Source organism: Rhipicephalus microplus, chromosome 6, assembly GCF_043290135.1.
Source record: "Rhipicephalus microplus isolate Deutch F79 chromosome 6, USDA_Rmic, whole genome shotgun sequence".
Lineage (NCBI taxonomy): Eukaryota > Metazoa > Arthropoda > Arachnida > Ixodida > Ixodidae > Rhipicephalus > Rhipicephalus microplus.
The window spans coordinates 130,428,267-130,444,218 of NC_134705.1; the positions used below are offsets into that span (position 1 = coordinate 130,428,267).

At 45.7% G+C, this 15,952-nt stretch overlaps 1 protein-coding gene across 7 annotated transcripts in view; it reads left to right on the forward strand.

Annotated features, from left to right (window-relative positions):
* The window catches only part of LOC119167371 (kelch domain-containing protein 3-like), a 134,269-nt gene that overhangs the window by 105,266 nt on the left and 13,051 nt on the right, over positions 1–15,952 (forward strand). For all 7 annotated transcript variants that reach the window (XM_075866580.1, XM_075866586.1, XM_075866582.1 and 4 more), the window contains 4 exons: positions 1,265–1,351; positions 2,136–2,244; positions 8,376–8,473; positions 14,439–14,517. In XM_075866580.1, coding sequence (XP_075722695.1) covers positions 1,265–1,351; positions 2,136–2,244; positions 8,376–8,473; positions 14,439–14,517 — 373 coding nt within the window. The remainder of the gene's footprint in view (positions 1–1,264; positions 1,352–2,135; positions 2,245–8,375; positions 8,474–14,438; positions 14,518–15,952) is intronic.

The following is a 15,952-nucleotide window of genomic DNA, read 5'->3' on the forward strand; positions in this document are numbered from 1 at the left end:
ATGTCAAGAATTTCAAGTGTATAGCTCATTTAGCTTAATTTGCTTTTGAAATTTTTTTCAAGGCTGGCCGTTTTGATGAACTACAAAAATGAACATACAGTACTCATACCGATCATAATCTTCTGCTTCGGCAATAGTTACATGTGGTAATGGCTGCTTTTGTAATTTGATGCTCAGCTTTACCGCTTTTATATATCTACCACAACTATTGGCATTTCAAATATGGCTAGCTGATCTTGGTATTCAGTGACCATCCATCTGCTTAATTATTTGCTTCATGCTATTACGAGTGATTACTGTATGTGCAATATATTTGATAAGTATTGAAATAACATGGAGTTCATATTTAAAGTTTAGATAATGCTTTAAATTCCTAGAGTCGTTTGAAATGTTTTTGCCATCTGCTCCCAAAACATCAATAGTTGCTCAAAACTAGCATTTTATTCTGCTTTGAAAAAATTGATGGCTTCTCTAAATTTCCATTCTTTCTGCTCTAGAATCTGCTCCAAAAATCAAAATGTAGCTTCCATCATTGCTCATGTGAAATGTTAATACTGATCTGCTACGTACGTGTAGGACTTACTATTTACTTTTGCACCATATGTTACTGCGGATCAGCAGGTCGTAGTAACGAGGGTATTAAGCGTTCACTGTTTTGGCTAGTCACTGCAACTGCATTATTTAATACATCCATCGAACTCGGGCAACAGAGGCACACAGTATATTCATGTTTTCACCAGCCATTCCGAGTCGACTTCCTGCAAAGAGCAAGAAATGAGATGTCATCGCTTGAATGCCAGTCTTCTGAATAGGGTCAGTTGAGGATGAGTTTGTATAGCTAATACATTTTGTAATTAAATTTAATTGGAAACTTGAAAATTTGAGCAGCCTGAGATGCATCACTGACTGCAGTGCAAATGCTAAGACAGGGACGACAAAAGGACGAATGAGGCACTGATTGACGTTGATGAGTTCTCATTAGTTTTATTTATCTCTGAATGTACCCGGTCAGCTGCAAGGGATGGTGTGCTTTCTTCCGCACCAACAAAGCTTCCATAGCTTTGCATGGACTTGTACGCCAGTGTGATGCCTATTCTGTTGCTAGCATGATTGCCACTTGTCTTTCTTTTTTTCTTGATTTTGGACTTCTTCGAGTGAGCAGCTGTTAAGGCTTCCTTTGTGTGGTTTATTATGAGACCTATTTGTTTGTTTTTTAACCCATATGTAGCCCTGTCACAGCCGCGTTCCATCTTTTCGCACGCAGTTGTGTACAATGGAGAGCTGTACATCTTTGGGGGCTACAATGGACTCCTGCTGACCCATTTTGGTGACATGCACAAGTATGACCCGGGTGAGTGTAACGGGCCTGTTATTTTTTTTATTCATTCAATTTCTTGTTATACACACATTAATCTTAATGAAACAGTGTACCTATTTGAGTGTGTGTAAGTAATGGTTTTTAAGGAAATAATGTTGGGTTGCCTTGTGCGAAAAGGAAGTAGGGGCAGGGACAAGTTATGAGTGAAAAATGTTTGTCCCTGTATGCGTTTCGTGTATGTAGACACTATCATGGAAAACCTTGTCAGATATCCACTACATTTGTTATAGCTTGGTCGTTCTAGCTCTCAGGCAAGTTGAGCAAATAGCTCTTTCTTCTATCAGGAAAGCAAAGGCAAGCAAAGCTTTTGTATGTCTGTGTGTAACCTGCAGCTATTTGTCTTTCTTTCTGCCACATTGTGCAATGTGCCTTCCCAACCTTTTCTTTCCTCCATGTGGAGAATTGGACATGTACCGACATGCTTAGCAGTTTAAGACTTCCAATACAGCAGAGCCGGTAACAGGGGTGGTCATATGTGAAACAACAAAATGCTAAAAAGGAAATGTAACAACATGAAATAACACATCACCTCGATAAGAGGTCAGATTGCTCTATCCCAAACGGTTGATTGCCGTCAAGCCCACGATCGAGGAAGCATCGAATATTTGGAAATGGCACGTACAAATATACGTGTGGGACCGCTGGTCCTTCGAAAGCCTCGTTGCTGTACGCTTGCTGGTGCCGTATTTTTCGTAAATGTTGCTGCCTCCAAACTCCGGGAAACTTCACTTACAAATGAAATAATTTTTTCGAGCAGAGACCTCGTGCTGGAGCCAGGTGAAGATCCAGCGGGAGGGCCCCTGTGCCAGGAGGCGCCAGTGCTGCTGCATGGTTGGTGACCGGCTGTTTCTCTTCGGTGGCACAAGGTGAGTAGGTGCTATGATAGTTGCAGCTGTGATGGGTGTTAGTTGTATAGTATAGTACTATAATACTAATAATAATGTTTTTATTTACATGAATACAAATTTGATGGAGGAGATGAAAATATAAGCGACCATCTGCTTGACGAAGTTCTCACCTGCCAAGCTTGCGCTGGTTTGAGCAGCGGAACTTAGAACGAGGGATGAAAGGAAGACCCACTAGGATGTCGCCTAGGACATCCTCTTGGACAATGAGGATGTCGGAAAGCAGACACAAGCAGACAAAGACGACGGCAACATCCTTGTCTATCTTCTTTTCGTCTCTCATTTTAAGTTCCGCTGCTCAAACCACTGTTAACTGTGAACTTTCAGTGAATACCGTTTTGTCCGTTTTGGTGTTAGTTGGTCTGCTTGCAGTGTACCAAAATATCTGTACAGTCAAAACGCTACGTAGGGAGCTTGCGTTGAGCAAAAAGTTATGTTTAATTGTGATGTTTGTTGCATGGAGGTTTCTGGCCTCCATTTTTGCAGGGTGGTGTGTGTCATATACAGAAAGATCTTTATGTGCCACCACGTTTTGCATAGTTGCAGATATTTAAACCTGTCTTCAGAAGCAACATAAAACAGTACGAGTGCTCATTGACGTTCAAGAGGGCTGTCACAAATTCAAGAGAATGTATAATGGTCTTGACATGCCATATTGCAGTGTGGGCGTTAGAGATGAGGACACGTCGCTGGAAAGGCCGAAACGTCCCTTTAGGCTGTGAAACACCAAACGACCTATTTGAAACTCCACGCGTGCAGGGCACCGGTGAAGGGGAAAAAAGTTTTTTTTAATTTTTGCCAGCTTTACCTGCACAGTGCATTTTCATGGTCGTACATCTTGTCCGAATCCGCTCTTTTCCTCGTGAAATCTTGCCCCGCCGCGGTTGTCTAGTGGCTAAGGTACTCGGCTGCTGACCCGCAGGTCGCGGGTTCAGATCCCGGCTGCGGCGGCTGCATTTCTGATGGAGGCGGAAATGTCGTAGGCCTGTGTGCTCAGGTTTGGGTGCACGTTAAAGAACCCCAGGTAGTCGAAATTTCTGGAGCCCTACACTACGGCGTCTCTCTTAATCATATGGTGGTTTTGGGACGTTAAACCCCACAAATCAATCAAATCAATCGATCAACCTCGTGAAATCTTCATTTGAGTTTACTTTGGTAAATAGCAAGAAATAAATAATAATGCCTTTCAATCCAATCAACAGCTGAAGAGAAAAGGCCCGTTACACCAGTAATATCTGTATACTGAAGTTCATTATGTGGTTTGTGATGGTGAAGAAAAGGAAGTGCTGCTTGTAAAGGTTAAACACATTATTGGGTGATCTTGTACCCAGTGAACGAAAGATGTTAAGCATAAACAACACTCTCTGTGCAGTCATAAAACAACACACTCTGTGCAGTCATAATGGTGAGCACGGACATTGGTTGTTGGCAATGCGATCGTCAGTGGAACGCATTGTCTTTTATGCATGAAATGATTGAATAGTCTAGCATTATCGCTGGGGTCAGGTTAGCTCTACAGTAAACTCGGCTACTTGTGTCATGCATGCAATCCTATCAGAATACAATGTAGACTGCTTATAACATAAGTCGCAGGAGTCGCGAATATCCTCATTATAAGCGGTATTGCATTACAGTTGAATCCCGCTACAACGAAATTGACGGGGCGGGCGCAAAATTTCGTTATCGCGGAAATTCTTTGTCGCGATATGATGAAATACATACGTGACACGGGACTTGCTGAAGCAAAAGAACAAGCTTTAATGCCAAAAATCGCTCAGCTTCGCCTGTTTCCGCTTCTTGCCAAGCGATGGCACAACACGACTTTCGCACGCTGCCAGTAGAGGCATTGCTTCATCGTCGTCCTGCGACCCGATGCAACGCCTTATGATATCGAATGCGTCCAGCACCTGTGAAGTCGGTGGTAGTGCGGGATCACGTTGCGCGATTGTGTCATCATCGTCCGACGAAACACCATCTTCCTGGACGCTCTTTATGATGTCTGCGTCCGTCATTTCCTCGCGCACCACCAAGCAAGAGTCGGCTTGCAAGAACTCGCTGATATGTACGTCGGCGGGCACATCACTTTCCTGCAGGTCTGCCCAAGCGACTGCGATTTCTTCATCCTGGTCCAGCAACCTGTCCTCATCGCGGTCTGCGTCGCCATCGTAAGCTTCAATCGCAGAATCAGAAGTCTCGGCGCACTGTACTGCGAATCCGGCATGGCGAAAGCAGTTCGCGACTACGGCGCTTCCCGTCTCGCACCACGAAGCAGCGATCATTTGGAGCGCCATGAACAAGTCGATTTTCGTTTAGCGACCCAACCGAGTGTTCAAAATCAGCCTTTGGATAAGGCGCTTGCGGTACGCGCACTTGACGCTTTGGGTGACCCCTTGGTCGAGGGATTGAATGATGGACGTGCAATTTGGTGGCAAAAACTTGAGCTGCACGTTCTCGAGCTCCGTGTCCTCAATGGATTGTGCGGAACAATTGTCTAAAAGCAGACAAACCTTGCGGCCTTGCCTGCCCATGTCCCGGTCGAATTCCTCGACCCACTCTCCAAAAATTGCACGGGTCATCCACGCCCGGCTGTTGGCCACGTACTTCACTGGAAGGCGCCAATTTCCTTTGAAGCAGCGCGGTTTTGCGCTTTTGCCAATGACCAAAAGCGGTCGCTGATCTGATCCGTCCATATTGGCGCACAGTAGCACGGTGATCCTTTTCTTGCTGTGTTTACCTCCTTGACAGCGCAGCCCCTTAAAATCCAGGGTCTTGTTCGGTAACATTTCGTAGAATAGACCGGTCTCATCGGCATTGTATATGTCCGATGATGCGTAGTCCTTAAGGATGCTTCCAAGGCTGGCCGACATCCACGCGGCGGCGCCGTCTTTATCCGCCGAAGCGGCTTCACCACACAACACTTTGCCGATGATGCTGTGGCGGGATTTAAATCTGTTTAGCCAACCTACGCTGGCCTTGAAATCATCAATGCCGAGCATGCAGGCAAAATCCAGCGCCTTCTGCCGTACAATATCGCCGCTAAGGGCAATTTTCTTGGCCCGCGTCTCCACGAACCAGGTGTAAACAGCCTTGTCTAAGGCTTCGTGCACTGGCTGGGTCACCTTCTTATGTTAGCGGACGTCCCTGAAGCTAGAGCTTTGCCTATCGCGTCCTTGCTCTTCAATATAGTTGACAGAGAGCTCGCCGCAATCCCGAACTCTTCAGCGATGAGTGCCTTCTTCTTTCCAGCTGCAGCCTGTGCGATGATGCGAGCCTTGTCTTCGAGCGACAAAAACTTGCGCTTTTTCGCCGGCTGCGCCATCGTTGATCGCGTTACTGCACCTTCGGGAAACAATCAAACAATGACCAAAGCGTGCGATCGCTCGTTGTGAAGAAGCTAGCCCTAGTCAAGCCGCCGGAAGCGGAAGCCGTCGTCCGAACGCATCGTCGCACTCTACCGGGATTTGCCTCGCATCTCCAATTTTGTACGTACGTACGTACACATAAATTGGAAATTCCTGACATTGAAACCATTCTCACAAACGTTATAAAAATGATTAAAGATACTATAAAAATCAAATTAATGCGTGTTGTTTGTACACAGACACGATTCAAAACGCTGCCGACGTTTCTTCTGTATCTACATGAGAGCGCGTTGCATTGATTGCATCGCCATCACTATCGCGGTATGTATGGCGGCTTTGTGTTGTTTAAATTACGCAGCGAGTCATTGTCGCGCCCAGTATGCACGCTCTGAGCAACATCTTGTGTGTGTGTGTTTTTTTTTAAATGTTATTAAGGTCCATGGTTTGTCAAGGCATTAAAACACTTTTGAGAATTTCAGTAAGCTGTAATTTGAATAATTTTGCTCGTGCCTGTCCCGCAAAAAACTTCGTTGAAGTGGAAATGCTGCCGTGAAGTAGTTCGTATTGGAGGGAATTTCGAAGCATTATATACGCTATGGGACATCGACGGGGAATGGAAAAACCTTCGTTGTGGCGGAAATTTCGTTGAAGCGGACTTCGTTGTGCCGGGATTCGACTGTATAACCAAGACAGCCATTTTCAAGAGCTGCACTTGCGCCAAACGTATTGAGCATGCAGCCTCGTGTGTCCGAGAAGCGAAGCGTGCGATGCGTGGTGCTTACAACCATTAAAGTTTCAGTGTTAAACAACAACAACAAAAAAAAACTTCGGAAGACACACGTTGCCAATGAAATGAATGACCAAAAGGGGGGCGATAACAAAAAAAAAGCACAATCGCGAAAATTTGCTGACTAACTTCTCAGACTGCCATTATGCGCATTACACAGAAACTATGTCGAGTCATGTCCCAAATTTCACGTGCTGAAAGATTCCAATCGTTCGATTTCACGGGAGCACACCTGATTTCAAGACATCGCAATTGAATCGTGAACCACCATTCGAGCGCTACGCGTGCCACTTGTAGTATTTTCTTTAACGATATGTATTCCTTCCCATCAAGTGCAGGCACCACTTCTTCCATTCAAGATAGCACAGGCAACGAACATTCTCATCAAGATAGCACGCAACCACTACCAAAAAGTAACCAACGCCGATAAGGCCTAGCCTGCCATTCCTTATGTTGTCGCGGGAAGTTTGTCCAAAACGTAAATATCCGGCGTCAAAAAGATCGCATCAAGCACTGAACCAAGAGCAGCGTGCATGTTACGAAGTTTGCGGTCGCGTTCGGGAGATCTACGACGAAAACACTTCAAGCTTACGTATGACAGCACACTGACAGCAAAAGCAGTAGCTCGTGTAGCAGACACGATATGTCTAGCAAGCTCGATAGCGATGACGCTTTTCTCGACAGGAAACTGTTAAACGCGGTTGGTAAGGACGGGATCGGAGGTGCCATGTTGAGCCGCGCACGGCTGGAGCCACGCTAGCGACGCCATAATCGGTGCCTGTGCAAAGGCTTATCCGTCGCCGAAGCAACCACCTTCTCACTTGGCTAGCCCGCATTTTTTTTTTTTTTGTTCTCTGTGCCCTTCGTTCGCTCACTCCGCGTTCCTCCTCCTCTATAACAACCTTGTCGCTTGCTTTTCAGCGGTCCATCCAGCGCGCCTCCTTTCAGACGGGCACTCTTCACCGCCTTTGTCGCAATGATTTTCTGGCAGCCGCATTATAACCGGTGTTTCATCTTGGGGCACCGCATAATAGGTGGTATGCGTATGCATAGGGTTCTATGGGAGGGTAAACAAAGGTTGAAAAAGACCGCACTGTACCCGGTTCTGCACTATAAGCGGTTACGTTATAAGTGGTCTACACTGTAGTAGTCTAAAACAATTGAAAAGTTTCTGTGTTATTTTGGCAGGGTCTTCTCGAGCTGGTGGTAACTCAAACCATGATATAATGAATTATTGATTATAACGAAGAAAGTAACCAATAGTTTATGGTAAACAGTATTACAAATAATCATTTATAATGAATTTTCGGATATAATGAACTATTTTTGTGGCAGATGTGACCTTGTTATAATAAGCTCTGAGTGTAACTTTTTGTAAGTGATACCCATTCAATATAAAGGAATAAGCATGTATTACAGTATTGCCATGGGCACGAGATGAGATTGTGCTATTTGTGCGGTTTTGTTGATGATCATCTTGCACGTGCCACTGTGAAACGGGGAACAGGATGATGTGAAAACGACGGCGAAGTCTTCTTCCCATTGATTGGTTGGGTTTGACATCCTAGTGTACCAATAAACGGACGTTCTGCGCTAGCAAGTACAACGCGACAATAGAGACCTTTTCAACAGAGAGAAGGGTCACCTCGTGTTTGGTCTGTTGCTTTGGTGTATGAAAACTGACGCCATAGCCTCAGCAGTGCATTTTCGGGGGGGGGGGGGGAGGTGTCATGTATGTTAACTACAGCCCAGAAAGTATTATGGTGGTCCCCAAGGAGCCTTTGTTTAAGGTGCATAGTGATGTGATGATTGTAACGAAAAAACACTTCTGATTGAGGTGGCAGAAACTTGCTTCTGGGTGTTAACCCTCTCCAGTCAGATCGTTTAGGCAATTTCCATTTCACTGTTGTCAACCTCATACGTTCTATCGCTCCTCTGTGCAGTCCAACTCCGAATCAGATTGCCAGGCAGCGGATGGAGGAGTTTGACCCCAACGACCTGACTCTCATGGATCACTCGGATCTACACGTCCTTGACTTTGGTGAGTTGTCGATGCTGCAGTGCATTCTCCTCACATTAGCTCCGACATTGCTTGCATTGCCCCGCATGGGCTGTCTTGAAGAGACCTGTAGTCAGCACGAAGCAGATGTTCATTAGATGGGCTAAAGATAGACACGCACCCCTCAAATCATCATGTTCATCATCATCCTGACCAGCGCCCTCTGCTGCACAAAGGCCTCTCTCATGTTCCGCCAGTCAACTCAGTCCTGTGCTTGCTGCTGCCACTGTATACGCACAAACATCCTAATCTCATCTGCCCACCTAACTTTGTCTCCCCCTAACCCGCTTCCCTTCTCTGGGAATCCAGTCAGTTACCCTTAATGAGCAAGCAGTTATTCTGCCTACGCGCTACTTGCCCGGCCCATACCCATTTCTTCTTGATTTCAACTATGATGTCCTTAACTCCGGTTTGTTCGCTGACCCACTCGGCTCTTTTCTTGTCTCTTATGGTTACCCCTATGATTTTCCTTTCAATTGCTCCCTGCTACCCCTCGAATACACCCTGGCGATCGCCAGGGCGTATTTCATAAGACAAGCACCAGGACAGGAAAAAATACCCACAAATGTCTTAGGTTGTAACAAAGGCTCACTTGACCTGTTTCGGTAACTGTATTGGAAACTCCCAAATTACGCATGATTCTCCAATGTGTCTAATCAATATTGTGTCTAACGAAGAAAATGAGCCCTTTAATGCGCACTTCTTTCCTTCTATGTAAGAACTATACTAGAAGAGCATCCTGTCGCTGCTATTGTACAGGTGGCCACAGCTTATTCAAGCTGTACAAAATGCCGAATTATCATTTAGCCTAAATGTTATATGCAATACTGTATTCGTCATGGCACCAATAAAGTTTTTTTGATTGATTGATTTATTGATTGAAATGTCACTTGATGTAAAGGCAGCCTGTCATGTATTGCACATTATATGTATTCACTCGCGTAATCCTCGCACTCGCATAATTCTCGCAGCCCCACATCGCCCAAGAAAAATACAATTTTTTTTCCTCGAGTAATTATTGCACCCCCGAAAACTGCCACAATGATGTCGTCTGCTCGTTCCAGCCACTGATGATGATAGCGTGCCATCTCTTAAGCATCAAGCGTACTATTGCACGGAGATCCAATCCAATCCAATCCAAGCTGAAGTGGCCGGTGAGCGTTCTAGGGAGTCTAGAATTGAGAGCTGTGAAAACCGGCCACTTCAAGGTGGCTTCCGCTCACGAGCCTGCAGCGGTGGCGCTGTAGTCGGAGGAGGCGCTGCCAGCTTTCTCCGTTGCAATGCACCCACGATGGTTGTTGCGAGTTTTTCGCCAGTACAAGAGTTTTGTCAAAGTAAATATCAAACAGCAATTTCCCCAATTATCAATACATGCATCCTTCGCTGAACCAACATTCCATTAGAGCGAAGTTTTCGACGGATGGTCATTCCAACAGCACCACTATTTATATGCTTGGTGAAACCAAAACAATTTTATTTTCTATAACAATAAGCTAAGTCTTAGCAGAGTAAAAACAAAGCTTGTTTAGCGAAGCGTGGTATGTTTGACGATGTTAGTTTGCCAACATTACCTTGTGCTAATCTGCGATAGATTGTGACATTGTTTGCTGCTAAATCGGCCTGGACAGTGCAATTTACCAAGTGCAGTTATACATTGCCATTTTCTCAATGCTCGATTAGTATTACACTTGAGGCAGTATTCTGAAACATGTGTAGAAACTGAGACAACACTTAGTTTCATGGCTGCAACAAAATTTATTACAGTAAGTCACTAACGGACATTTTTTTACGTGACACAGGGCTTCAATCGCTTGACTTTTTCTCGCTTTCTGCTTGGTTCAGACCCTTCAACAACAACAACAACAAAAAAAAGAACTCTCGTCACGCAAAATAATCTGACCACTTCTTTGTTCAAATAATGTTCAATGCAGCCAATGTCTGGAAACTGCTTAGAAATCGCAGAAGACTGTCTTCCGAATTCGAATGCAGGCGCACTGTGCTAAACACATTTGTCAATTTGGTTTTTATCACGGAGGACGGAAAGATCGGAGAGGGCATTCCCAGCCGGCGCGCTACGGGAAAAGAGTGGAGGAAATGACATCATTGTGGCCATATTCACTGGGCAGGCACAATGGGAGCGTAGCTATGGTTACGTGTTGCGCAGTGTAGCTGGTTTAGCAGTGAGGGGCCGCGGCTGGTGGCGGCATGTGTGCCCCCACAGGTCTCGTGCTGAGCTATGGCGAACAATATCAGTGCTCTGTGTGGCGTAATTGGTTACTCAGTGTTACTCTGGCAGTTACTGTGCTCTTAGCAACGTATTTACAAAACCTTTAGTCCACCACGGGGCCTGAACAGTGCGTAGAACGAGCGCATATCCATGTGTTGTGCGGCGGATGTGGCATTTGAAGTGTTCAGCGAAATTGCGTTGAGCCCCATGACGAAGAGGAACGACGAACGCCTTGCAGGTCAGTGGCGGTTGGGTAGTGCTCCTGCTTGTGGCAATGGACGAAACTGTTAATTGTGCCCAGCAAGACACAATGAAGACTATGTGCACATACGTAGTTTCGTGTTCGGTATGAGTACATGTAGTAACAACTTCTATGTGCATAATAAAACACCTTTTCTGTTACGCTTGTTATACTGGCCCCCAGCATTGTAGTCTCAGCGTTAGAGCAACCGCGTTCAAGTGTTATTTGCACCGTGCTCAAAGTCACCACGGTCGCAGAATGCTGACGTCGGGGAGTTTCACGCGGAAAATGGGCACAGTGGCCGGGCGCCCCGTCGGCCTCGTGTCGGAATGCAACCGTAGAAGACGCACGACCGATCGTGATATCTGTACAGTTGCTGAAATAATGACGTGAAAACACTCGCCGTTGTCAGTGCATCTAGCGCGCGTTCTCTTGTACTTGCTTCGTTGGTGGTGAGCCGTTACTCGCTGGTAATACTCGGACGAAATGATTTCGCCGAAGGTGTCGCGCTGGCCCAGAGTTTTGAGCCCCGTTCCATTACCGTATTTACTCGATTCTATCGCGCCCTCGATTGTAACGCGCACACGGTTTCCATGACGAAAAAAAAAAAGAAGTAAGACATCAATTGCAACGCGCACCCATTTTTCTCGTCGGCCCACACGATCACACCACTCGGGGAAAAAGACTCCTTTCGGGAGCGTCTTCCGTTTAAATATGAGGTACTTGGGAAGCTTGTGCCTATCTGACGCGCATAGGAGCATTGCCGTCACTCTAGTTTTACCGTGGCCCGATGTCAGGATACGAACTTGCTTCGCCCCCTTCTTCTCGACGGTTCTGGTGCCAGGCATGTCGAAGTAAAGAGGCGTCTGATCAGCATTCCCGATTTGCCCAAATAGGGAGCCGTTGTTGTGCGCCAAGTTTAGGACGAATCTCTGAAAACTGAAGCTTTTCTTCGTACTCCTTTGGCAACTTTCGGCATATGCCAGTTTGCCTTCAGAGGGAAAAGCCTTTCTTCTTCATAAAGTTAGTTAGCCAGCACCTGCTCGCTTCAAAACTGGCTCCGCATTAGCCCTTTTTCTAAAGCTAACGCCATAGCCTGCACTTGGAGCAGTTCTGTCATCACGGGCCGCTGTGCCGCTCACTGCTCAATCACATACTTGCCGAGCAGCTCTTCAATTTGTGGAAACCGACCCTGCTGTGGTCCAATGAAGCCTTTGCGTGAATCTTTGCTGTCGACGATGTTCTGCTTTTGTTTCCGCCAGTCCCGCACGCACGTTTCGGGAACTCCGAACGACCGCGATGCAGCCCGATTTACGTCCGTTTCGGCACACGCGATGACATTTCTTTTAAAAGCGGCATTGTGGTGCACTCGTCGAGTTTTTGGAGCCGGCCCTTCCTTGCCGTCGATGCTAATGCACATCAAGATGACCAACTTCTCAGCATACGTACGAAGTGCCGCACATGGGAAACACATAGGCAGAAATGGCCGTCGCGCCATGCCTTCACACGTAGGGGGCGGCCATTTTTTAATGCCGATGGCAATAGAATGACCGTATTCATTTGTCTTTTCGTACTCGATTCTAACGCTCTTGTGATTTATGAACTCGCTTAACCGAAAAAAAGGTGCGCGTTAGATTCGAGTAATTACGGTAGTTTCGGATCGTCACGACACGCGCGCTGCGCAGCCCACGTGATTTCCGAGCCGGAGAGAGAGTCGCGCCTTCTGCTTTACATTCGGATGTAAACAAGAGAGGAGAATTTGCCCAGTCAGTGCGGCTGACTTCCGGCTTCACCACGGCTGCACAACGAGTGACGTCAGGGCCTCTCCTAAGTTTTTTCCTTCCTCCATAGTCTCTACCAGGTTTTACAGAGACTCTGATGGATACAGAAGTCCCCTTAAATTCCAGTCCCTAGTCGCCTGCGATCGATGTGCTAAATCACGACCTAGCGGAGATCTCACGCTCCGTGGCACCGCTCGGCGAGGAAAACACGGCTCGCTTTTCACACCTCCCCATTCTAGCCACCATAGCGTTGTGGCGTGTTTTGTATGTTGTGTCGGTAATCTCGGCACGTTATGGGGTGATACTGAAGCTACACAGCCGCTTCAAGTTACAAGTGACAGATCACGCACTAAAGAAGGGCAACAAGGCCGCCGGTAGGCCCTTTGGAGTCTAGGAGTTTTGTGTTGGTTACTGGTGACGGCAGCTGAAAGCCACCAAGACGCGTTGGGCCTGCTGCGTGCCTAAAACTGGGATTGATGGTAAACTTTATTTCTTCAGAAGAAAACAGCGGACTATTCTGTTAAATAGCCATCAGCCCAATACTGACGTCCTACGCTTACCTTTTAAGGACTCCTGTTGAGAGACGAACGCTACCGCTACGCCCACAACGCCCAAAAGCTTTGCGTATGATATTCTAATTCTCGACTCTTTGCTTCAACTTTTTGTGTATCAAATAAATCTTGCCTTGTGTTGAACCTCTGCTTTAATTGTTGAGGTAAGTTCTAATTAGTACTTCATAAAGGTTGCTGTAAGTTGCTGGTGTGAGAATCCCGATTTGCGGCCACTTCGTTTTCTTTTTCGCTCTGTACGTTTTCGTGGAAAGCTTTCCCCGCGTAATTCTCGCACCCCTCAACTTTGCATCGGTTTTCCGGCAAAAAAAAAGTGCGAGGATTATGCGAGTAAATACGCTACTCGACACCTTATAATGTTGCACGTTATCTGTGCCTGGGTTTCAAGGCATGATGCCTGCGTTCTGATGGGCGGCTCTTAGCATCGCTTAGAAATTTTGGAGAGTTTTTAAGGTGATGCTTAAGCTCTCTGAAAGCTTTGCTGTTGATTTATTTATTATTAAAATCACCTATGAGCCTACATTTTTCACGGCAATGAACGTTTGTAACTGATGAACACTTGTCATGGTGTGCATGAAGACATCTGGCTTTATACAGCAAACAAAAGAGCTCCACAGTGCAGTGTCAAGGTCGTTTCGCCAGCCTGTTCGATGTGTGGTTTTCTTTGTGACTTTATTGTGCAATTAAAAATATTGGCCTACTCAAATTTCAAAAAAGGATGCTAAATCTATCACTACACTCAAAACTCGATATAAAGACACCAGATATGACAAAATGTATCCTATAGCAAAGCAAAAATAGTCTTGTAATAGATATAGAGTTAGAAATAAAAATTTACTGCAAATTTTGGAATCTTACGAAGTTATTTTCATGTAAGGTGCAATTTTGTTACGGTGTCTGAGTGTGTATAATTCATTCATGGTCATCGGCAGGTTTTTGTTTTGGGGCGTGCAAATCTGTGTTGCATCATGTTGTAGAAGGAGGGGGGGGGCTGGCAGTTATAAATTTGCTGTACTTTCATTTCCACCAGTTTCTAATCACACATTCTGGCCAGGGCCAGTTGTCAATCCCATTAGGAAGATTACAAGATCACTGACTTGGCGCGATATTTTTTCGTGTGTTTTCTCAGCACCAACTCTGAAGACACTGTGCCTGCTGGCTGTCATAGATGCACGCATGGACATCAGCCACTTGCCTCAGGACATTAGGTGAGCTGTTGTGTATAAGGTTGGCGCAGGGCATAGTGTAAGAATAAGTTTAGGTGACGACACTGCGCCCGGAGCCGCGTCCAGATTGTGTTCGTTGCCTGGGCTGTTTCTGTTTGATGCAATAGATGGCGCTCACGCAGGGTGGGTCAAGTCGCTCACTGGGGAGCAACTCCGAATTGCGTGTAGAAGGTTATTGCTGTGGGGCCTCGCTTGTTTATCAGGCTTGATATACACATCTACGTGGATGTCAATAAACTTACACACTGTGACTCTGCTGTAACGAAAGTGATTTCCTAATTTTTTGTGCACCTCATTTGCTTAGTGTTTTTGTCTTACAAATGCTCCGACAGGAGCAAAAGTTTGTCTGGAGAGCGGTCACATTTTGATGCGAAATCACTAAAGGTAACTGTAGATGATTCTGTGTTAGATGGCCATCAGCCCAAGGTTCACATTGTATGCTAACGCAACGCCTGAAGCTTCGTGTACGGTATTCGAGAACTCTTTTGTGCCTCAGATAAATCTTGCCTTGTGTTGAACCTGTGGTTTTATTGTTAAGGTAAGTCTTGATTAGTGCTTCTCAAAGCATTTAGTCTTTTAGTTAGTTGCTAGCATGAGAATTGCTATCTGTGGGCACTTCGTTTCCCTTTTTTTTTTGCTGAGTGCATATTTCTACCCCCCTAACTCTTCGTCTGCTTTCCACAAAAAAAAAAAAAAGAGGGTGTGGATTAAGCGAGTAACTGCAGTATGCCTAAATATTTTGCAAAGTTGCCAGCTGAGAAAGAAAACCACTGTGCTGCAGGAAATAACGGGCATTTTTCGAAAACCGTTTGAAGACTTTAACGGCTCAGACGGGTCTGCGCATGTGTGTGTGTGCAAAAAAACCGCGATCACCTCGCGATGACCGTCTGCCGCTTGGGTCTTCACAAGCACGCGAGAGCGGTTTTTTTCACACCTGAATGAGACTTTTTGTTCGCGGAAAATATCGCATGTCTGCTGTGTCGATCCTTGCTGCCGAATAATCGTATTTTCTGGCAACGTATCAAGTGGAATGTAATAACGCATAGCTCTATGGATGCATTTCTAGTTTTCGCTATTTCGAGTGTAGGAGTCGGGCAATCGTATCAAGCGGAAGCGTATCAACGAGGTTCTACTTGCATCTATTTAATGAGATTCTACTTAGCGACTTTTCATGGGGTTGTACACAACTAGTTTAAACTTTTCAGTTATGCTGAGAGCTACACGGTATAACAGTGACGGTTGCAAAGGAAACATAAGCGCAATTATCGACGCATTTATAAAATAAAAGTGGGTTGGAAAAGACTACACAGAATAAAAACACGGGACGAGGCACCATCCTGTTGTTGTATTCTGCATTGTCCTGCATCTATTCTCCATTGTTGCCTTTTTTTGCCTCTTCTACACAGAAAGTATGTTG